At 37.3% G+C, this 24,134-nt stretch overlaps 1 protein-coding gene across 4 annotated transcripts in view; it reads left to right on the top strand.

The window, feature by feature from the left end:
• The window catches only part of RBPJ (recombination signal binding protein for immunoglobulin kappa J region), a 65,368-nt gene that overhangs the window by 36,608 nt on the left and 4,626 nt on the right, over positions 1-24,134 (top strand). For 2 of the 4 annotated variants that reach the window (XM_086611386.1, XM_086611385.1), the window contains exons 3-10: positions 1,552-1,647; positions 12,277-12,442; positions 13,589-13,763; positions 15,241-15,378; positions 15,587-15,699; positions 17,878-18,018; positions 22,703-22,858; positions 23,571-23,674. In XM_086611386.1, the coding sequence (XP_086467512.1) occupies positions 1,552-1,647; positions 12,277-12,442; positions 13,589-13,763; positions 15,241-15,378; positions 15,587-15,699; positions 17,878-18,018; positions 22,703-22,858; positions 23,571-23,674 (1,089 nt within the window). Of the gene's footprint in view, positions 1-1,551; positions 1,648-12,276; positions 12,443-13,588; positions 13,764-15,240; positions 15,379-15,586; positions 15,700-17,877; positions 18,019-22,702; positions 22,859-23,570; positions 23,675-23,778; positions 23,878-24,134 lie in introns of all 4 variants that reach the window. The other 2 variants (XR_015222144.1, XM_086611387.1) reach the window with 2 other exon arrangements.

The raw sequence follows: 24,134 nt of genomic DNA on the forward strand, positions 1-24,134 counted from the left end.
ATAGAGTATTTCGAATTGTCAGATAAAAAGTTTTTACACCACTTAAATGCAGCTAGTATATATCATAATGAAATGTATAATAATAATCTCACAGTGAATTATGTTTCGTGGTTTAAAATACATTCTTAAACAATGGTTGTAAATTAAGTCTGCACTTTGAGACAGCTGTTTCATCTGTGTCTGTGCTTTCATGGATAAACATCAGTTTTACCAATGTTAAATGTAAATTAGATCAAGTTAGTCCAAATTTAAAGCAGTAATTCAAGTCTTTGCTCTTATATCCTGCTGTTTACGCAGAAGATCTGGCACACTGATCACTGTCTTATGCAGGCATGACCAATGCAAGAATTTACAAAACATCATTAGCAAAGCTGGATTGTTGTCCAGCACCATCACCCACCCGCCAAGCTGTTCGCTTTCTATTATGTGGAGTTTTCTTCTGGAAAAGATCTCATCAAGAAAATACTGCTTCTTTTCCCTCTTTTTTCACTGGAAATGTTTGGTTTTCTAGATCTGTCTGAAGAGAATTCAACAGTTGGGTGCAGTTCACACACGCGTGTGCGCACACACACACACACCCCTCAACAAAAAAAAAAACCAACACCAACCAAAAAAAAAATCCCTCTTCTGTTATGTAGGGTTTCATCTCTTCATGTAACTTCCTGTTAAATTTATAATTTGTTTCTCTGGTTGATGACTTCGAAGATGAGTGCATTGGTGGGCGTTCAACCTGCAAAAGCTCCTCCAGGGACTTAAAAGTGTTCCTGTCAGCACTCCGACACAGCGAAACCCCAGGGTGCTGCGTTTGGCGTGCTGCTTAATGAACAGTTAGATTATTGTACAGAAGAATGATAGGGTGTATTGTTCTCTTACTTCTCTCAAGGAATTGCTGTTGGTGTGTTTGAGGTAATTACAGCTTTTATGTGATGTCTGTCATTACAGTGATGATGAATGATAGAAAATCTAGTTAGTTTTTTTTTTTACCTTTTTGTATGCAGGAAGTAGAGACTTTCTCTAGAAAACTAGATGAAACAATAAGCTGAAGAACTTAACTTTTCCTTAGCGTCTTTACAACCAAAAGACAACTATTATATAAACATTGCATTGATTTAGTTAATAGATTAAACAAAATTTCAGAACAATTTGTCATTATCATGCGAGTCTAAATCGATTAAGGAAACAAAATGGAATTTAAAAAGGTGTTCTAATCAAATATTTGTGGCATGATACCTAATAAAACCAGGCTTTGAATGAGATGCATAGATTGACATGGATACGATTTTACATCACAAGCATCTTTTTTCTGGAAAATGTGGTAATTTTAAATGACCACAGACTCCTACTGCTAGCTTTGTGCAAGATAGTTGCTTCTTCTTGCTGTGTAATTGTCTTCAAAAACCAAAACAAACACATCTTAACCCTGTTAATGGTTGCCTTTTTTAAATTCTGGATGTTTGGGGGGGGGTTTGTCCTAAAGCCATCTTTGGATTGTTAGAATTGTAAACAAAACCAAAAGAACTTTCAAAGCTTATGTTGTCTTTCAATTTTTAGGGAAGCAATGCGAAATTACCTAAAGGAGCGAGGTGATCAAACAGTGCTAATACTCCACGCGAAAGTTGCGCAGAAATCGTATGGAAATGAAAAAAGGTAAGCTTCTCTTCTTCCCTGGCTTCCCTCTACAGCTCCCAGCTGGGGAGATTACAGTGTGTAGTCTCCAGTGTAGTACATTGCAAAATTCCTCAGGTTGTACTATAGTTGGAAGAAATGGAAAATAAAATGTGTTCTCATAAATCATTTAATTATTTAACAGATGCTGCAAACCTGTGGCACTGAACATAGTGATGCCTGTTTCAACGAACAGGTTCTCTATCCATGGGTGAAGTTTTTCTTCCATTGAACTAAAATGCCTCCAATTTTAAACCTTGCATTTTAAGTCTGCAGTAAACAAGGTGATTAATGGTGACTATCTTTAGAGGAGTATTTTCCTGCGCAATTTTAAATTAACATGAAAGGGAAATTGCTAGCCTCATTAAGATATTTTTCTGAATCACATCTGTAATAGCTTTAAAAAGAATGACAGGTCAATCATAACCATATTTATGATACACATTCCCTTGTAAAAATCAGTACAAAGTTGCAACAGAATCATAGAATGGTTTGGTTTGGAAGGGACCTTGAAGATCATCTAGTTCAAACCCCTCTGCCATCGGCAGGGACACCCTCCACTACACCAGATTGCTCAAAGCCTTGTCCAACCTGGCCTTGAACGCTTCAAGGAATGAGGCATCTACAACTTCTCTGGGCAACCTGTTCCAGTGCCTCACCACACCCTCAGAGTGAAAAATTTCTTCCTTATATCCAATTTAAATCTACCCTCTTTTAGTTTAAAGCCATTACTCTTTGTTCTATCACTACGCACCCTTGTAAAAAGTCCCTCTCCAGCTTTCCTGTAGGCCCCCTTTAAAGTACTGGAAGGCTGCTAGAAGATCTTCCTGGAGCCTTTTCTTCTCCAGGCCGAACAGCCCCAACTCTCTCAGCCTGTCTTCATAGGAGAGGTGCTCCAGCCCTCGAATCATCTTCATAGCCTTCCACTGGACACAGCTCCATGTCCTTCTAGTTTTGGGGGCCCCAGACCTGAAGATAGTACTGCAGGTGGTCTCTGAGGAGATCATAGCAGAGGGGCAGAATCCCCTCCCTCAACCTTCTGGCCACACTTCTTTGGATGCAGCCAGGATACGGTTGGCTTTCTGGGCTGCAAGCGCACATTGCTGGCTCATGTTGAGCTTCTCATCCACCAGCACCCCCAAGTCCTTTTCCTCCGTGCTGCTCTCAATCCATTCTCTGCCCAGCCTGTACTTGTGCTTGGGATTGCCTCGACCCATATGGAGGACTTTGCACTTGGTCTTGTTGAACTTCACGAGGTTTGCACATGCTCTCCCTCAAACCTATCAGGGTCCCTCTGGATGGCATCCCTTCCTTCCAGCATGTTGACCATACCCCACAGCTTTGTGTCATCAGCAAACTTGCTGAGGGTGCACTCGATCCCATTGTCCATATCACCAACAAAGATGTTAAATAGCAGCGGCGGTCCCAATACTGACCCTTGAGGAACACCACTCATCACTGGTCTCCATTTGGACATTGAGCTGAGACCGCAACTCTCTTGAGTGTGACCATCCAGCCAATTCCTTATCCACCAAGTGGTCCACCTGTCAAATCCATGTCTTTCCAATTTAGAGACAAGGATGTTGTGCTGGATAGTGTCAAATGCTTTGCGCAAGTCCAGGTAGATGGAGTCAGTTGCTCTTCCCTACCTACTAACACTGTAACCTCATCACAGAAGGCCACTGAATGTGTCAGGCGGGATTTGCCCTTAGTGAAGCCATGTTGGCTGTCTCCAGTCACCTCCTTATTTTCCATGTGCCATAGCATAATTGCCAGGGAGAATCTGCTCCATGATCTTGCTGGGCCCAGAGGTGAGACTGACTGTCCTGTAGCTCACTGCCTACAATAATAGGTAGTTTTCTAAGGTACCGAATCTGTAGGAGAATGTGAGGATGAATGCTTTTTAGGCAAAGGTGAATTTACCGCAGTCTTCTCTGTGAAGTTTTTATTGCAGGACTAGTAGAAGCAAATAGGATGGTCCTTTATATGCAAATTTCTAGTCCTCTCATGATGAAATAGCATTTTCTTTAAGTGTAAATTATACTTTTCTACCTTAAATTTCACTCAAGTAAATAGCGTAGTATTTGGTTCATTTTCAGATACTTTGTATTATTAATATTTGTTCACAAAAGACCACATATTCAGCACAGTAATAGTTTCGAAGTTTTAACCTTTTTTTCACCGCTGTTGAGTAAGTCTTGTTACATCGTTATGTTTTTTACAGTTTTCTGAGATTTGAGACTTCAAACATGTTTATGTATGAAAGCATTAGAAAACAGGAATGTTAGAGTTAAGCCTGGAAAGTTCTTGTTTCATTACTACCAGTCTAAATCACACTTCCTGATGTCTGTGAATCGCAGAGAGGCAGATTATATTTTCAACTCTTCTTTAGTGTTTTGTGCCTGAGTACTTGTCTCTCAATGTGTCATCTTTTCTGTTAGCCAGTGTCTCAAATCCTTTCTTTTGGGCAGTGTCCAGGTTTTGCAGCTCCATGGAATTGTTTACTCAAAGTGCTTTTTAGAACTTTCTGAAATTCGTGATGAGAATCAAATGGGAAGTCAGTGAAAGAGGAAAGGCACAGAAACAGATTAAGTGTGCTGTATATCTGCTATGTAACTATACAGCCCTCTTGCTCACTGCCAAACTTAAAGGGTGGCAATGCAAGGTCTGACTAGCAGTAAATGTTAACTTTAACCCTTTACAGCAAACTCAACAACTAAAAAGATTTTTTCATTGCAGTACAGGGACATCTGATTGTTATCTTCTCAGTTGTGCTGTCATTCAAGAGTTGCATAGTTAACTCCTTACTGCAGATGAGTTAAGCCTATTACTCCCAAAAAATGAGGGGTGTGCCTGCAGATAAGAAAGTGACCTTGTGTCAGTTTGTTCTCCTGAGGCCAGAGCAGTTCATGAGGACAGGAACATTTTGCAAAGCTGTCCCGTGTATCATGATTTTGAAGAACAAATTGCATCAAAAGAAGGGAGACAATAAAAAGATAAATCATGTAATTTTGATTATTAAAAGTTCTGTTACTGTTTGGAAAACTCACATAAATGTTCTGAAGAATACAAGGCAAAGCTTCAAATGGTTATTTGCTATGTGCGTTTCATAGCATTGCTGTGAATTCCTGTTGCCTTGAATATGCACGTATGCTTCACTTGATGCTGTTGAAGTCACTCTGGCACATACATTACTGAGTACTGGTAATGTTCAGTAAACTAGTCACTGGTTTCTCACTGCTCCAAATGATTGCTAACTGGACTTAGGCATTCTTTTACCAGTTTAGATTTTGTCAGATGCAGTTCAGTTGGCTATCCCAGCACAACTGCATTTGTTCATGAAAGGTATCTCAGATTCACCTCTTTAAAGATGGAAGCATGTCAAATGAGTGTAGAGAATGTCAGAGCTCTGCAAAAGGTGACTAGGAGTGAAAATACTTGGATGTTTGTTATAAAATAACATGATGGTAAAATGATTGCCATTCTCCTATAAGTATGAAATGGAATTTGGAATACATACTAAGATTTCATTTTTCAGTTTAAATATTTTAGTTTTTCTTACATCTTAATGAACCATTTTGACTGTCTCTGGTACTGTTCTGCTAGCTCCCAGACTGTTAGCATTAGTAATGATGTCCTGTTGTTATTAGTGTAAAGAAAAATGCCAGTTATTAAATGCTTGGATCCATGTGTGCTGTTGCATGCATCTACTTTATAGATAGAAACCTATTTCATACCTGTTTTAAGGAGAAATTTCGTGTTTTCCATGGGCCTTCATTATAGCATGGATATAATCTCATTAATTTTTGATCCAGAAAGAGTAAGTTAAATTGCGCTATCTTCATAACTAAGAATTCAAGTTACAAAAGGAATTCTTTCTTAAATTTGATATGCCTTTCAAGTAAATATAGAACCTAAAAAAGCCCTGAACAAACTTTCACGTTTTGTTCCAGTCTTTAAACCTTGTTTGTTGTGAAGTCATGGGAAACATTTATCATTAATAAACTTTGCATGGCGTAATTAACAGGTAAGCACAATAACTACCTGTCAGTGTTTTGATGAGGCTTAGTCGATGGTGAGATACTCTGAAAACTCACTGTAGACGGTGCAGATCTCACGTAGTGTGGTTTGGTTTAAATAGGCCTCACAGAAACACAATTCTAGGTTGTTGATACCTGGATGGAGACTGTCTGGGTTAATTTGAGAGTGTTCTTGATATTTGTCCCTAAATAACAGTAGTGAAATCAGGCTTCTTTCTTTTTTGAGTGGACTCTTCATATAAGCCTTGCTCTTCCCAAAGTCAATGTTTTGTAGTTTAATAAAGAAGCCAAGAGGTAAGAAGCTTAAGGATGGACTTTAGTTGAACTTAAGACTTTTTGCCTAATGTTTCCTGTTGGATATCTGTCATTTTTCAAAGGCATTCAGCTGACAGAGACTCAGGTGATGTTTAGTCCTGATGAGTGTGGGTGTTCGGCTTATGCCTCTTGTATTTTTTCCGTGTTTACCATTCACTGAGACTTCTCTTCAGGATCTGAACAGTATGAACATTCAACAGTTTAAAGGACTGAAGTGTTTTGGATTCCAAGACATAGTTCATCAGAGACTGTGAGCCAGATTGGTAGTCGTGGATTACATGCTGTTCTGAATTTAAACGTTATCACTACTGATTAGCCTGAGAATGATGTAGCTACGTCTTGTTTTACGTCTGTTAGTGAAGGAGCTCCTGTGATTTCTGCACAAATACTTTCTTCACAGAACTGAGTGTGCCTGCCCTCTGATTAATGCTCGTTATTGAAAGCGTTGCCTTTTCCAGGGCTTGCCCCATGGCTCCACTACTTCATCCTCAGCACTCTAGCACCTAATGATTTTTCGTTTGTTGTTGTAGTATTGACTTATTTAATGAATGCTGCTAGTCCTTTCAGCTCCTAAGAAGGAGTAGTTTCGTGCTCAGAACAACGTGGGTAACACATCTTCTGCCTTGACTGACTCAGAATTGACCCACAGGTACAAAGGAAAAACTTCCCTGTTAATGTCATCCTGAACATTAAGAAAAACAACTGGTAGACACTTCTAAATCCTCCTGAAGGCAAAGACTTCTGTAAGATAAACACAGGGATGACTTGGATGATTGGAAAAAGCAAGCCTGTCTGAACAGAAGCCTGTGGTTTGAAAAGAGCATTGAATGCATCAGAACTAGGTGGCAATGACACAAGCTGATATTATTTTACTTTCTACCTCTTGCTTCCTTACTTCCTGGAAAGTTCAGTTAGGGTAGCTTCTCTACTTGAAGTACCGTATTTTTTCTGTGTTGATTGGCCTGAATTGGCTGAAGGGACTGAAGGAATATTGTTTTCTCCTTCAGTGATTGTCTGATTTAAAACAATATTCCAGGTGGTACCAAAGACTCAACCTATTCCTTTTTCCGTTATTGCAGTCAAGTCTCTGAAACTGCTTTTTCTTCCCTTCAAGTCATTTGGAATAAAGGGGAGCATCCTTAGACAAATCTCAGCTTGGTTTTCTTCCAGTGGAGAAACGTTGTGTTTCCAGTTGGTCTGATGGAAAAGATCTGTCTGAACAGATGAGTAACAACAGCTTGCTGTGGTTTGCTTTACTGAGTTACTGATCCTGGAGTCAGGCATGAGGTTGGCAGTACCACGGTCTTTCTTCACTTGAGTGACCCATTAAATTATAGTGTAAGAAAGCTCTATGGGGACGCCCTTTACTTTTTGGCGTTTGATCCTCTGTCCTTTCCTGGATAGTATCAGTCCCAATGTTAGCTTCATTTAAACCTGCTAATCGTTTTAATTACACTGATCACAAATTCTTGGAAGATGCATAAGAGGAGCATCACGGAGAGCCTCTTCCGAGAAACTAGGAGTCCACACAAAATGTTGTAGAGATGTGTTAAATGCATGAAGTATTTGCAGAGACTTGGTGTCCCAGAATGTTACTCTGGTTCAGCCACTGTGCTTTATATCAGCAAGTAGGAAGCACTGAATCTACATCTCGTCAAGCAGCTCTAACAAGTGTGGAATAGGTTTTGTCCAGGAAACACATTCCTGGTTGGTATACTTACCGTAATCAAAGAGCTCACAGAGTTGATCCTTAACAGATCTCGTGCTTTTTAGATCAAGTTGTTAGGTGTTTACCTCATGGAAGAATGTCATGTGCTGTTTTACTGATCATTCAACAAGGAATTGTCAGTCTACTCATGGCATAGAGAAGAGGTATTAAGAGAATATGTTATAAATCCAGTGGGGAAATTACATCCTACCTGATTTTCCACCATTACTTCTTGTAACTGAAAATTCTGAACAAGCTCAGAAGAACCAGACAGAGCTGTCTTTCACTCCAACGTAGTTTTCTTTTTACTGTAGGTCAGATTAATGCTTGAGAAGAATTTTTACATCCTACTCAGTCTAACTTTAGTTTTGTGGTTAAAGAAAAAAGAGAGGTAGGCCTTGTAAATCAAAGGTCAAAGGAAGAGTACTTTCATTTGTTCCACCAAACATTGTCCTACCTTATTTGCCATCAGTAATACTGGAAATAAATTACTTGACTTATTTTGGGGGGGTGTTTGTCTTTTTCTGTTTTCCCCTTTATAGTTGTCTGAAAGCCAGCCTCTCTCATAAACATTTACATACCTATTTACATCAGAAATGTTTCATTAATGAGAGAACCTGTTTCCAGCTTTTATTTTATACATATCAAAGAGACTTTCTTTAATACTCATGGCCTACTCACTATATTGGATATAAAATTTATAGTTAATCTCTTCTATACATGAGTTCTTAGGATTGTAAATATGAAGTAAAAAGCCCCCGTACTGTACTTGTCTAAATCTGAACGGTGAATAAAAGGCTAACACCTAGGAAAACCCATTCAGATTGGGAATGTCCAGGCTATTTCTTCTTGTTTGGTAGTTTTAACCAAACTTAAAATTCTCCCAGCTTCAAAAGTTTCTTTCTTTGTTCAGTAAGTCATAGTTTTCCAAGGTTTTTCTCTGTGTTCTAGTTTTAGGAGTGCTTTAATTGTTGTGGCCTGTTTTCTCTTCATGAATGGATTAAAAATTGTTTCTTGTAGGTCTTCATTGCCATCTAGTGGCCATAGTTTTTCAATGGACTTGGTTTAGAATGAAGCTGGAATGAAAAAGGATATGAAAAAGTTTGGCATTTTTTTCTTGTGTTCTAACCAGTAAGAAAAATGCAAAAGAGTACGTGAGGAAGAAAGGTAAATGTACAATGTTTGTTTTGTGGTGTTGTACCTACTTGGAATACAAGGGGTTTGGTTTCTTTTTTGCAAAGCATTGCTCTGTTAATAAAGGTTGATATTAATGTTTAGTCTGTGTGTTATTTCTTTATTGGAAATATCTTATAATTATTCAGAAGAAAATTAGTGGGATACATTCGTTAACACTGAAAGGATCTTGTGTTGTCATTTGAGTTTGAGAGTTGAAAAGCCGGCTAGATATATGGTGTGCTTTCTCTGGCAATCTGAGTTTTTCCAAAAGATCCGCTCTTGAATAAATGCATCTGTTACTTAAGTTTCTTCTCCAAAAAATTGCATTTCCTAACCTTGAAGTTAGTTCATAACCCCCATCTGAAAAGTATTATTCGTAGAGGATCACTGTCTTGTTTCCCTCATCTGGGATGGCAAAGTAGAGTAGGCCTCCTAAACAGTACTTGGGCATGATCATTGCCCTTGCTTGACCCCATGGTAGTATAGTAAAAATGTGACTCTTTCTTAAGCTCTTGCTTCCTTCCCATCTGCATATATATATATGTGTGTGTGTGTATATCTATATGTCTTTTATAATGTAATTACAAAAAAAAAGCTGTTAGTACTTGCTTTGTTTTGGTTTCCTGTTTTCCCAAAACATGCCGAAAGTTGCGGCAATCAGTAGATGAGCTTCAAAATAGATTTTTAACAATTATGGTATTTACATCTAGATGTGGGGTGATATAGAGCGTATAAGTTAGATTGGTCATGTAGAAAGTAAATACACACCTTGTACTTTAATAGAAACTGTGTGAACTTGACTGTTGTCATTGTGCTGTCTCCCTCATAAACATAAATCCTCTTAAGATCATTTTTCCTTTAGGGAAGAGAAGTGCTTGAGGGAAGTTAGGTCATGTCATCTGGGCTGTTTGAAATAAATGGAATTGAAAAGTAGGAAATGCATTCCTGCTTTTGAGATAAAAATTTGTAGTAGGAAGGGGAGGATTTAATTGGCAGGTAACAGAAACTCATGGTATTCTTAAATGTACCCCTGATGCATCATTCAGCGTCTTCATGAAGAAAGCTGTATCACAGAGGTCAAGTGGCAGAAGCAGCAAAAGGTGCAATAGCAAGCAAAAGGGGATACACAGTCTGTGCTGTTTCGTAACATTTATTACTGCTTACTCTTTCTGTGTGGGGTGATTTTCAAATTTCGGAACTTCTGTTCTTGCTGCAGTAAAGTTACAGTAACACATTCTAATGTTGATAACTATAAATTTCAGCTTTATGATTCATGGCTGGGCTAGTGGAGGTGTTCTCTTGTGTTGCTACTGTGAAAGTGTTGCATTTTATTTCTGAGATAGTTTATTGTGTATATTCTCAAGTTGACAGTTCCATCAGGAAACATCTGCTTTGTGAATCGGCGAGTTTCTACCTGTTGCCTTGCTTCTCTGTGTTCTGCATTTTCAGTTGGAAGAAAAACAATTCCAGAGCCTTCATATGACTCATAATTACCCCAAAGAATAAAATACAAATAGTTAAAACCAATGCAATAAGGACATGAAAAAATGTTAGTTGTTAAACTTCTATTAGTTTGCTTCTGCAAGTTGCTTTTTGTTAATTCATAATTCCATGTTTTATCAAAATTTCTACGCTTCAAAACAGCATGAAGGTGATAAAAAGAACAAATAATTGTTATAAGTCTTTGCTGAAATGGATTATCATAATAGAGGAAATATAGCATTTGCTTCTATTTGTTTAGAATAATCTGTAGGAGCAGTTTCACAAATTAATTTAATGATCTTGTCAAATGTGCACCTTTTGGTGTCACATAGCAAACTACTTTCTGTAAATTCTCTTTTCTAGGTCGTCTTTTTTCAAGCCAGAGCACAATACTTTTGAAAGACATTCATAGATATTTAAGCTGTATGCATATTGATATATCATCAGTTTTGTTGTCTTTTAAAAGGAGCAAAATTAAGTGAAGAATATTTGCTTGGATTTACTGGCAAAATAGAAAGTTTGATTTATTTTTTTTTTTTGCCTGCAGTAGGTAATTGTTGCTCATTATCACAATCACTGAGACATTTTGAATTGCAGTAAAATTTAAAATTTGGTTGGTTTTCTCTAACAAAGAATATACATTAATTGTGTGCATTAACTGGAATTATTACAAATCCTTGCATTTATTTATATAGACTCTTAGTATTTACATGTTATTATTATGTGATTATCTCAGGACTTTGATTTCATTTGTTAAGAATTCTATTACTTAGAAGAGAGAAGCATTTTATATCTATTATGGAAAGTAAAGATAATTTTACTGAATAGTTGAAGTAAAGAAGTCTGTTAGACTTGATTTTCATACTAAAGTTGACTTCCACTAATCGAGGTTTGTATAGTGTTTAATAGAAATAATCCATGAACTTAGTTGTCCCAAGCCAAATTAAAAAAATTAAATCCTACTTACCTACCAGTATAAGGTAGGAGTCGTCTTTGGATTTCAGAAGTGCCAAGTTAAGCACTACTCTCCAATTTGAAATAAATAGAATAATTTAAAACTTTTTCACTTAACGGTCTCCCTTCATGCCTCATTAGCTACCTCACAACTGGATGTACTCATTCTGCTTTTTTAACTTGGATCTTAACTAAGTGATGATAAAAACACTGCAGCTGTTGGCTAAGCTAAACTCAAAAGTGATTAGGATTTGCGTTTAACAGTTTGCAGAAACTTCAGGACCAATACATTGTGTTATAATGCTGCATTTAATTTCAAACATGTTGCTGTAAGTAGCATCTAGAACTATTTCAGTCGGTGCTGCTAAAGGACTGGATCGTATCTTTTAAAGTTGCTGATGAAGATGTAAAATCATCTATTCCATTTGAAAACTGAAGAGAGATTTATGCTTGGACAAAGTAGACTTCCTCCTTCCTCATGATGAAACACTAAATGTTTAGGAATTGTAGTCAGCAGTTGTTCATTAAATTAGTCTGTGGAACTGTTCTGTGTGTATTAATTGTTGCATCGTGTTAAGCACCTACAAAAGCAAAACACTGTCATCACTTCCAAGGCCTTGACTTGGTTTGAGAATCTCTTCTTTGTAAGGGTAGAAAGCATTTTTGTTTTATAGTGATGCAGACTGTAACCTATTATATATTGAACTGGAAAGATACTTGGTGACAGTGCATCTCATGCTGATTTTTTCCTTGCTTTTTCTCTCTTTTTTTTATTTGCATTTTAGAAAATCTTTCAAGGAAAATGAAGGATGGGCATGTATAAACTCGAATGGAAAGTGTGAATGGGCTGCGAAAGCTTCGGGTACACAACAGTTCCTGTCTTAAGAAATTTCTTGAAAGCTGTGTGTAATCTCATAATGCATTTTTCATTTTCAGGTTTTTCTGTCCTCCTCCATGTGTCTACCTTATGGGCAGTGGATGGAAGAAAAAAAAAGAGCAAATGGAACGAGATGGTTGCACTGAGCAAGAGTCACAGCCGTGCGCCTTCATTGGAATAGGAAACAGCGACCAAGAAATGCAGCAGCTGAACTTGGAAGGAAAGGTAGAAGAATTGTAATAGGCCACTCAGATTACTGCAAAGGACATTATAGCTATATGGTGCATATTTCAAGGAATACCTTTGCTTATTTTTGCTAACTTTTGTTACACTGTATCAGACATTACATAAGTGGTTTAAAAAATCCCTCAAAAATGTGTCGGACAATTTTATAGGTGGATTTGTTTCAGGATCATAGCAGGGTACTAACCTTTCATTTGTAGGTTGTTGGTTCAGAGTCAGTAAACTGTTATGTTATTTGGTAGGCATCCTTGGTTTACTGAAGTAAGGTTTCTGGCCCAAACTCTGTGTCCCTCTCCCTGGCTTGCATGAAAGGATAATCTTATCAAGGAAGTATCTAAAAAACATTTGCTGCTAGAAGTGGTCTTTAAGTCCTTTTGCATAAAACTACAATTAAAATAGCATCTTAATAAATTTAGTAGATTTTTTTTTTTACAGTGATATAAATTGCTACAGGATTTTTTAAAGATTTTTATGATGACTTAAATAGTTGGAATAGAACCAGCAGCACGAGTGCTTGTTTTAGCTGGTTGTTTTATTAAGCAATATTTTATAGCTACCTAGTATTTCCAGCACAATCTACTTGGAAATGCTTCATATGTTGCTGAATAGGAACAGAATAATGAAAGTTCTTTTTGAGTTTTATTTTTTTTTTAAGCTCCTGTTGTCACCTAGCATAAACACTTAGCCAAAAGTAACTTTCTAAGTGTTTCAAAACCCAGTCATCTTCCATCCTTTCAAGAAAAGTTACGCTCAACATGTTTTCTGCACAGGCAGCCCCTTGTGCATGCCCAGTGTACTGTCTGTATAGTTCTACTCAATTGTAATTTTTAGTAGTGCTCTCAACCACTCAGAGATGGCTTTGACACAGCTATAGTCTCTAATCATCTGTTTTCCAGTCCTGGTAAGGGTCTGTAGAAAGACAGTAAAGTAATGAAGTTGGGTGTAAAACGCACAGAGATAAACAGTAGTCATAAAAGATATCCATATGGAAGAGATAGAAAAAGCAGTTTCTGATATGTTTTAGAAACTATTGCATCAGTTTTCCTATTTTGTTCATAATTAAATATACATAGTTTCTTGAACTGGGTTGACTTGAAAGAAGGAACAACAGTATGTTTTCACCTGCAGAATTATTGCACTGCCAAAACGTTATACATATCAGACTCAGACAAGAGAAAGCACTTCATGTTGTCAGTAAAAATGTTCTATGGCAATAGTGACGACATCGGTGTGTTCCTCAGTAAGCGGATCAAAGTAATCTCCAAACCTTCTAAAAAGAAACAGTCACTGAAAAACGCAGACTGTAAGTATTTTACAGTTCTTTTCTTTATGTAGCAATTCATTTTGCCTCCTGTTGATATTTTCTTATATATTCTGAGGCCTGACTACAAAGTAAATACAATGAAATTTTCAATATCCCTTTGTTCTAATGTATTTCAAAACTGTACCCTTCAATGTATTTTAAAGTATTACAAAATAGGTTACACTGTTGAGTTTTATGCAGTCACAGTTAATTATTTAGTAAATATAAAAGGTCCACTAAAACACCTGTATTCTGAGGAGTGAATCCTTGTAGACAAATGCATAGAGAATGCTCTACCTGGTGCTTAGGATGTGTTGATCAGTATCGAAAAGATAGCTTACAGATTGTGATAAATGAGTAGCATCATGTTATCCAAACTGCACTTCGTCTTATCACAGCCACCTTCTTACTGTCTCATGCCATTTTCATGTTGTTTTTATTTTTAAGATCTCTTGCATGGTTCCTTTTAAGTAATTGGTTAAGAAATCCGTATGGTGATATTTCACCCAGATTTATTTGGTTACCATGTTTTTCAACTAAAGATATCTCTGGTGCTAATGTATAGCTGGGAGCATTTTTGCTTTTCTTCCGAAGTTTTTGCCTGCATACCACTGGAGCACCTCAAGAGATAGCCTTTTTTTGTTTGTTTGTTTTTCTCTCTCTCTTCACTAGTGCTTTAAAAGGCTCTTCCATCTGTGTTGGGCTGGAACCCATTCACCTATGGAATGTGGATCTCGGGGCCGCTAGCTTGCCACATGACTAAAGGCAATCTGTTGCTGTGCAGTTCACGCCCGTGGGCTCAGAGTATGCACTGTTGACTTTGTATTCAGACAGATAGTTTTGATGGACAGTGAATACGAACCAAGCATTCTTCGATAGTAATTGTGAACCAAGTAGAAGAAACATGCCCGTTTTGATGACAAAATGCTAGTTGCTGATTTTTTTTTTTTAGGGGAGCAGACTTAGCATTTCTCTCTTTTGAATAATAAGTAAGTTCAGATCTGAGAAAATCTCAAGTTGCATGGTTACAATTTTATAGTTATGTCTGTGTTCCTTTCAGTTGATTGTGATTTGTAAGAATAATTTCTGTTAATACTTCAAATGATCACTGAAGGTTGTCTTAAGTACTTCATGAGGGTAAGCTAAAGCTTCTGCTCAGATTATCAGTTGTTGGAGAACTATGAAGAGAAGGAGTTTTCAGCTGGCAAGCACTGGCCCATTTGGCTAAGTGGCAAAATTCTGTGAACTAGCAGGCCTTTGGAGAACGGCCACTATGTATGTTATTCGACTTGTAATTTTGTGATTATTTTTGGCCTGTCACAGATATAAATATTTTCTAAATTAACCAATAGTTAAGAATTATTTCTTGATTTCCAGTATTCATCAGTTTATTTTACTGTATTTTTGACTTTTTGTTATTTTTCTATGTAATAATGACGTAATTTTATAATCTCAAGTCTGTATGTGTTCCTTGCAGTATGTATTGCGTCAGGGACAAAAGTGGCACTATTTAATAGACTTCGATCCCAAACAGTTAGCACCAGATATTTGCACGTAGAAGGTGGTAATTTCCATGCCAGTTCACAACAGTGGGGAGCATTTTACATTCACCTCTGTAAGTAAAAATGAAGCAATATACTTTTTCACCTCCCTCCCTCCATCCCCACAAAAAAAAAGTCCTGCATTTTCTCCTCTATAATAATTGCCCATATGCAGATTTGTTTTGTTACTGAGTGTATATTTGGTGTACTATGTGATGTTAAATGTTCCATGAGAAAAACAATGATTAAAACACATAATGTGAAAATTCCTGTTTCATACAGTGGATGATGATGAATCAGAAGGAGAAGAATTCACAGTGAGAGACGGCTACATTCATTATGGGCAGACTGTCAAACTTGTGTGCTCAGTTACTGGCATGGCACTCCCAAGACTGGTACAGTTTAATTTCTCCAATGCTGTAATTAATTTGTAGATGGCTACTTGGTGTAATTGCATAGTTGGGTTTGCATTGTTTACAATTTTTGGCTTTGCATGCTTCCTTTGGTAATACATGTTTTGTATGGAAAATGGCATTCATTTTAATAAAAGCGTATTTTTATATCTGCAGATTAATTCTGTAAGCAAAGAACAGCTTGTAAAATAAGCATAGGGAATTTTTCAGAATTCAAACCTGCCAAAGTAGGTTAATCTGCAAGCTGTCCTTAAGGAAATGTCTGTTTTAAAAACAGTAATGTAGGTCCCAGTGTAGCAAAATACTTTAACTATTAATATTGAATAGATGAGTAAAGTCTTTGCTGACAGTAGGACTATTCCATTTGTTGAGTTCGGCACAGCTTTAAAAACATTCTGCTGATTTGAACCTAAAAGAACTCTGTGTACTTCTAAGAATATATAATTGTACCAGAATCAGCTTGCAAAAGCATTTTGGACATTTATTAATACTGTCTGTTTTAAATATGGATCATTGGAAGTGCCTTTGGAATAACCTTTTTTTAAGAAGCAGACAATTTCAGCCTTTGTGACAAGATAGAAAATTGATTATGATACACAGTAATGGTTTTATAAATAAATTGAAGTATCATTACAGCTTTTTTGTCCTGTTTTATGCACTTAATGCCAGCCTAAGTAGAATTTTATGCAGTGAGTAATAAACAATGCTTCACATGAGAACTTTTGTGAAATTGTGGTTTGTCAGCCCATTATGAATTTCATACAAGGCTTTGATAACTCCACTTTTAACTAGAAACAATTTTTAGAATGTGCCAATGTAAACCAAAACTTCCCTGCAGGCAGGTTTTTGTTACTCTTCCTGGGCTTATTTTACTAGGAACGTGATGAGAAATTCTCTCATTCTCTCCCAATAGCAAACTTAGCTGAAAAAGTAGATAGCCTGCTCAGACTAAATGGTATAAAATGATCATTTAAATAGATCTTTCTTTTTTCCCCTCCCGTTTTTAAATCACATTATTTGACAGAAAAATCCAGATGTGGTTACTACTGATCAGGTTCAACGCACATGAAATTCAGTCAGAGGATCTCACTTTCTTTGTGGGCTTCATGTTAATATTTTCGTATGCCAAAAGGAGGTTTCATCATTTATTATTCCATGAACCTTATTTGTAGGTGGAAATAGATTAAACCAAATTAGACTAAAGGTTCCTGTTACATTTGCTATTGGGAACATTTGTCATACCACCTTGCGAGATTGTTTGGAGGTGATGCGATTAAAAGGTAACTTGCACACATTTTATAGGTAAATGCAAAGAACTTGGAATAAACAAGTTAACCTTGAAACTTATATTGCTAATAATGCCATTTATTATCATTAGAAATCCCAGAGGACATGGTTGGCTTTGATTGTCGACTTAGAAATCTTCAAACGCTTTGGCTGCTGCTTCTGCTGATGTTGCATAAAACAAAATATTAATCTGTTTTCTAGAAGTTGAGTTAAAATTCCAAACTACAGATTTCAATGTCTGTAAGGGAATAACTTTTTTAATTTCTAAGAGTAAATTAGTATGACAGCTCTAAATTAAGTCAGCAGATACTTTTTTTGCTGAACTACCAGATGTAAGGAACAATTGTTCTTTGCAGTTGTCTTTAAGTAATATTTAATAACTGACTATTATTAAGATACACTATGATTGCTGTATTTGAAAAGCTGTGCTTAAGGGCATCTTAAAAGTAAATCTTAATTTTCAGCTGTTTTGGTTCAGCAGCCAGTCTACCACAGAATGTTGTTGATGCTATCGATGGTGGAAGCTTCTGTAGACATCCATTAACACTTGACCTACTGCTCTTTTGTACCAGGAAGCAGAACAAAAGTAGATTTTGCTGAAGCTTCAAGTTTTTTCCCAGTCTTATAGCAAAAAGGATTAGCTATGTGTGCATGCAGCACATTGAAGCTGTAGTACTGAGCGTCACTTCCATGTTATGTTCTTGTTTCAAAAGCATTGGGAATTATGAATCTAATATTGGTATTAAAACAGGAGGCATGGAGATTTAGAAAAAAAAAAGACCTTTCACTTCTTTTACTAACAGTATGTGTAATCTACAATGTAATGAAGTACAGAAATTGTCCTAAATATATATGTACAATTTTCATTCACAGATAATTCGAAAAGTAGATAAACAAACAGCGTTATTGGATGCAGATGATCCAGTATCGCAGCTCCATAAATGTGCATTTTACCTTAAAGACACTGAGAGAATGTATTTGTGCCTTTCGCAGGAGAGAATAATCCAATTTCAAGTGAGTTTTTTAAAACTATTTCAATAGATGAGAAGCGTGGTTGTGACGTTTTCCCAAATAATCCCAAAATATGTATGAATGTCAGTTTTGCAGTTGGTTTTGAATGCGAGTCTAATATTTTGGTTTGAAAAAAATGAGAATGGAAAGCAACAAACTTTATCTGTCTCTTTCCAAATCTTTTTTTCTTTCCTCATAATCTTCTTCCATGTCTTTCTAGACAATGAATTCTATTTTCTCCAATGGAAAAAATGGAAACACACTAGGAATTTGTGCATGTAATGATGATACCGTGGCTTAACATGTTGACATATGCCAGTGGAGTTGCACCACTTAGTTGTGCATCCACTTCAAGATTAAGGCAAACAGGAAATGATACAGTTCATGATAGTCTTATTTTATGATGAACTTGGCAGAGTTGCACTGTCTTGCTCTTGGCTAAGAGCAGAAACATAAGACAGCTATGGGAGTTGACCACAGAAATTTGATTTGACTGTAAAGAATGTAGCTGTCTCAGTCTTGAAATATTTGTTTCTCCAGCAGGTGGAGAAAAATATCTCTAGCAAGTTACTGTAATGGGAATGAACCCCTAGGGAGAGCTGTAAAAAATACCACAGTGTACAATTGTTCTGGCAGCTTACACAATATGCTGACAAATTGTGGTTTTAGTCTCGGGTGTATGTTAGCATGCTTTTAGCAGACTTTCAGCATGGTAATTGCCATCAGAGTAACAAGACTGAGCTAAGTTCAGGCCTACCTAAGTGTTGTAATTTCCTTTAAACATCCAGGGCAGCTCAAATAGCAAAGGGTGTTGAGAGAGAATGCTGTGCATTCAGGAGGAGGACCTGACTCAGGAAAGACTTGGGGCTTCCTTAGGAGAACAGCTGTAGCTTCTTGGGTAAGCAAGGTAGAGGTAGGAAAGTGGGAAGCTAACTTTTTAAAGATTTCCCTTAATTTAAGGGTAGGGACGAGAAGCATTGTTAAAGGCTCAGTTGACTTCTATCCTGGTCACTGGTGTCCGCTTGGACATCGAGTCATTGACTGCAGCTCTCTGTGTGTGACCATCCAGCCAATTCCTTATCCACGGTGTGGTCCATCTGTCAAATCCATGTCTCTCCAAGTTAGAGACAAGGATCTCATGCAGGTCAGCGTCAAGCGCTTTGCACAAGTCCAGGTAGAATGAAGAAGAAACTCCTGCTTCTTTGACAGCTGCCTTACTTCGTCATGCTGGACTTATCTGTGGGACTACCAGGACATCCTACCACTGTTCAGTTTCTGCAGCATTCATGGTGCCCAGTCAGATAAGAGCTGTGAACTTTCCACATGGGTAGGACTTAAATAAAAGGACAACTCATTATTCTAAATTCTTTCAATGGAGTAGGTACTTGCTGCTTTTACTTGTTGAATAAAATGTGGTAACTTGCACATCAGCTGTTATCACTGTTTGGTAAGTGTGTGGAAGATAAACTTGTTCTACCAGTGGAAGGAGAGAAATCCCATTTTATTTGTTTTTTCCTTTGGACCAGAAGACCAGAAACAGGAATGTGTTACATCTTTCACCTGCCTGCTCTTAAGCAGTTCTGTTGAATACAGTTCCTGTAGTAGGAGTCTAGACAGACTGTGGTCACTGTAAAAACAAACAAAGAAACAAACAAAAACCCAACAAAAAAAAAACAACCAAACTTTAGGGTGACAAGTCCTTCTTCGATGAAATAGACCAAAATAGAGGCTTAAAGCAGAGGGGCTGTAAAAAAAGTCAGCAGGTTAGCATGAACGTGCAAAAACCTTGAAGTTCAGTTGCTGAAGTACAAGCCAGATCTCTTTTTAAAGATGTCCATGTATTCTGGAGGATACAGAAAGAATATAAATAATGCCTTACTGGATCAGAGCATAGTCCGTATCTATGTCGAACAGCAGCAGGAGGCGATGGTGCTTACAGGAAGCAGGCAGACCTGGTTGCTTTGTGCAGTCCAGTGCAGTTGTACTCTGCCAGCTTTCATGCTTCTTGTATTAAGGGGGGGTAAAAGGCTGCGTCCCTGATTCTGTTGTTTAGTGTTGTCATTTGGTAGGTGTGTCGTGCATCAGTTTGATTCCTTTTGAATGTGCTGATGCTTTCTTTTTCTGCAGTGTGCTGTGGCAGAAAGTTCAAAAGGTTTCCTATCTGTGTAGTAAACTTTTGCTGTATTTGTTTTGAATGATCTAATAGTTTCTGTGAGTGATTCCTAGTTGCAGTTTTGCAGGATTTGGTGAGCAACAGCTCTATGTTCGCCCTGCCTATCAACATCTCAATTTCTTCTCTCCAAATTGGAGAGTCACAGTCTTCAATTTCTTCTTATAAGGTTAGCAGCTCCTTCGTGATTTTTGTTTGCCCTTTCTGTACCTTCTCTTTTTTTCACTATGGCTGTCTTAGATGAGGAGAGCAGAACGGCACACTGTATTACAGAATTAGATGAACAAAGGATTTATACTGGCAAAATAATACCTGATACCTTGTATTCATTTTTTCTGATCATGTCCAACATTGTGTTGCCACTTGTGGCTGCCACTGGCATGCTGGGCTGGTGATTTTGGAAAACTGTTAATGGTGACTCCAGGATCCCGAGTTGCAACTACCAGTTCCAAGTTCAGTATTTTATGGGCATCACTTACAGAATTTTTCTTTAGAAACCTCACTTTTATCTGAATTGAAGTGCGTTACCACTTTTTTTTTTGCCCTTTATGTTCATTTTGATGTCCTTCTGGACATACAGTCCGTGCAATTGTATCGACATTTTTAACTACCTGAAAAATAGGATCACACAGAAGTTTGAAGATTTGGCTTTACCAGCGCACTGCTGAGGATGTTGAATAATACTGATAGCAATGCTGTTCTCAGGGAGGGGACTGCACTGTTGGCTTCTGTGCCTTTTCAAGAGAGAATGACTGTTAAGTTCTACCTTTTGCTTTTTGCTTTCCTTTAATTAGCTTTATATTAAAAAAAAAGCCCACAACTTTTTCTCATGTATTTTAATTTCATTTCTTTAATATCCTTTGGTCCAGAGCTTTTGTAGGGTTTTTGGGGGCAAAGAGGTTAGTGGTGTTTGAGGGTTGGGGTTTTTTTGTTTCTTTGTTTTTTTTACTCCAAATATATTATATTCCTTGGTTTCCTGTTGTCTGTGTCCTTGTTGTAGTTACCTGTTCTCGGGGAATTCTGTCCTTTGTCCACTGATACTATGCAATTGTTTCCCATCCTGTCTCCATGTGAAGCCAGTCCATACACGAGGTACTAAGCATGGTGTTAAGGCATTTCAACCTTCCAGTACCAGCTATTTAGAAAGTTTAGTAATAAAAGGAAAGGAAAGAGGTGGGGAAAAAGTGCCTGGAGGTGAACTGCTGTATTTGGAAGTGACAAGGAGCAATGCTGCTCTGGAAAAGGAATCATAGTCTTTCAGCAATGTCTGTGACAGAAAGAGTAATGTGTTCCTTGAGAGAGAAGAGAAATGATTCTTGACATAGTAGGACTTTCAGAACAAATTCTGTGGCATTTGCCTTCCACTGTGGCAGGGATTTGGCAGGTCTGAAAAAGCCAGTCAAGGATCTTGTACAGGCTCATTCATTTTTTATATCCATATTTTTGTCATGAGTTAAAATACATGGGTCCATTCATGCCAACAGGAATTGTAGTCACCCTGTAGGATAAATGTCATTCATTGAGATAGTATACAACACTTCCTCTTTTGAAGTTGAGCTAGTATTTTAAAAGCTCCATGTACTTCTAATAAAAATATCCATTGGGTCTTGAGCTGGGAAAGATTTGTAGTTGCTATCCTTATTGCATGTTTACCTTGCAAGCTGTTTCCAGTGCTTTTTTACACGATCGTATCAGAATGAAGAGTCCACAGGAGAATGCAGCTTTGATCTTAACTTCCTTTCATCTGAAATGGGAAATTCGTGCTAATTGAAGTTTATCTAACAATTTTGAAGAGTAAAGGTTGTGGTTACATACCTAGATATCTTTAAAGCTTGATGGAAGAAAACAGAATTTAGATATTAAAATTAGAATTTTTGAGCCCTGTTTTTTTTCTCCTGTGTTTAACTAAAACACAATTTCCTTATTGGTTGTTAGATAATGGAATTGTTCAGAGAGGCTTTTGTTGCCATAAAAATAGTTGTCAGTGTACTCTATGTATGTGTGTATACTAATTTAGTAATGTTTACAAGGAGATAGTGCAAGTTTCTGACTAATTTGCAAGGTTGTCATTTCAGCTTCTCTCCCATGCCTTTGCACAAACACTGAAATACAAGTTTGTGTTTTCTGTCATTTCATAATTAATGAAAAGTGTTCCATTTCAGTCTGTAGCTGGTTTGGTCACTTTACATTAATACAAGATCTAATTTAAAGTAGCTACTTCTAGTTGTAGTTTGTTGGTTAATGGCTATTGAAAACTGTACTAAAATAAAACCCAATAATAAACAGAAGGTTGGAGAGGTGACAGTATCACAGGTGCGAGTTATCACAGGTTTTAGTTTTCTATTGGTTTTGCCAAAATGTGTGTCGCTGCTTCTCTAGATCATTTTGTTAGAGGAAAAACATAAGGAAACATGTTCTTGAAATAATAGACTTTGTTACTGACTGAGTTGGGTTTTAGCTCTGTGACTGGCAAACAAGTCTACAGGTCAGATTTTAAAACTTTTCTTTCTTTCTAAGGCCACTCCATGCCCAAAAGAACCAAATAAAGAAATGATTAATGATGGAGCTTCTTGGACAATCATTAGCACAGATAAAGCAGAATACACGTTTTATGAGGGGATGGGACCGGTCCATGCTCCAGTGACACCTGTGCCTGTTGTAGAAAGTCTTCAAGTAAGTTTTGTTTTGGTTGTTTTTTTTGAATAAACTCTTTTTATGTGAGAGCATTTTTGTCATACTGATTTAACTTTCATGGTACCTTTGTGGAATACTGTAGGGAAACATTTGTACTAGCTTTATAAATAGGTAAATTACTTTATGTTGCAGTAATTTTTCTCACCTACATTTCAGAATACATAAGCCTATCTGTCATAGGAATGATATTGTTATATACATAAAGAGTTTTATTTCTTGAAATAGTATGGTAGTGATATCCTTAGGACTTCTACTTCTGTTTGATTATTTAGAAATTGATTTTGGCTCTTAATACAGCCAGTTACAGATCAAAGAGAATCAGACTGAAACATTATTGACAAAATCAGCATTCTGCTGTGGAAAAACTTGAAGCTCTCCTAACGTCTTCTCTGAAAGATTCTTTGTTTTCAAAACCTTGTTAGTTTTTATTCTAATTGGCCACTATCCTTCAGAATATCAAATTATGTGGCAGTATGTTTTAGTTGTTTTACTCTTTACAGTTCAGTTGTGCGGGTGTGTTTCAGTTTTGTCCAGCTGATAGAAACAGCACTGTTTACAGTTCTTGTATGCATGTGAAGACTTTTTTCTGTTGTTTGTTTTGTGGTTTTTATTTTTTTTTCTGAGAGGGAGGGTTGTTCTTATTAATACATGTTTTTTTGTGGATTTTCTTTTCAATTCACTCCCTTTCCAGTTGAATGGTGGCGGAGATGTAGCAATGTTGGAACTTACAGGACAGAACTTCACTCCAAATTTACGTGTCTGGTTTGGGGATGTGGAAGCTGAAACAATGTACAGGTATAGTGTTTCCTACTGCTTTTATGGTGATTACATTTTACTGGATGCTTTGCAGAGTGTATACTCTTGTGTATACACTCAAGTATATACTTTCTGCCCTGCAGAAAGGGATCTGGGGGTGCTGGTTGACAGTAGGCTCAGTATGAGTCAGCAGTGTGCCCTGGCAGCCAAGAGGGCAAACCGCATCCAGCTGGTCAAAAGAGGTGAGTATTCCACTGTATTTAGTGTTGGTGCAGCCTCACTTTGAGTACTGTGTGCAGTTCTGGGCCCCACAATTTAAGAAGGATGGATGTTAAGGTACTCAAATGTGTACAAAGGAAGGCGACAAAGCTGATGAAAAGGCTGGAAGAAATGTCCTTCGAGGAGCAGCTGAGGACTGTGGGTTTGTATAGCTTAAAGAAAAGGAGTCTGGGGGGTGACCTCATTGCTGTCTACAGCTTCCTGAGGAGGGGACATGGAG

This window comes from Tauraco erythrolophus, chromosome 5, assembly GCF_009769465.1.
Source record: "Tauraco erythrolophus isolate bTauEry1 chromosome 5, bTauEry1.pri, whole genome shotgun sequence".
Taxonomy (NCBI): Eukaryota; Metazoa; Chordata; class Aves; order Musophagiformes; family Musophagidae; genus Tauraco; species Tauraco erythrolophus.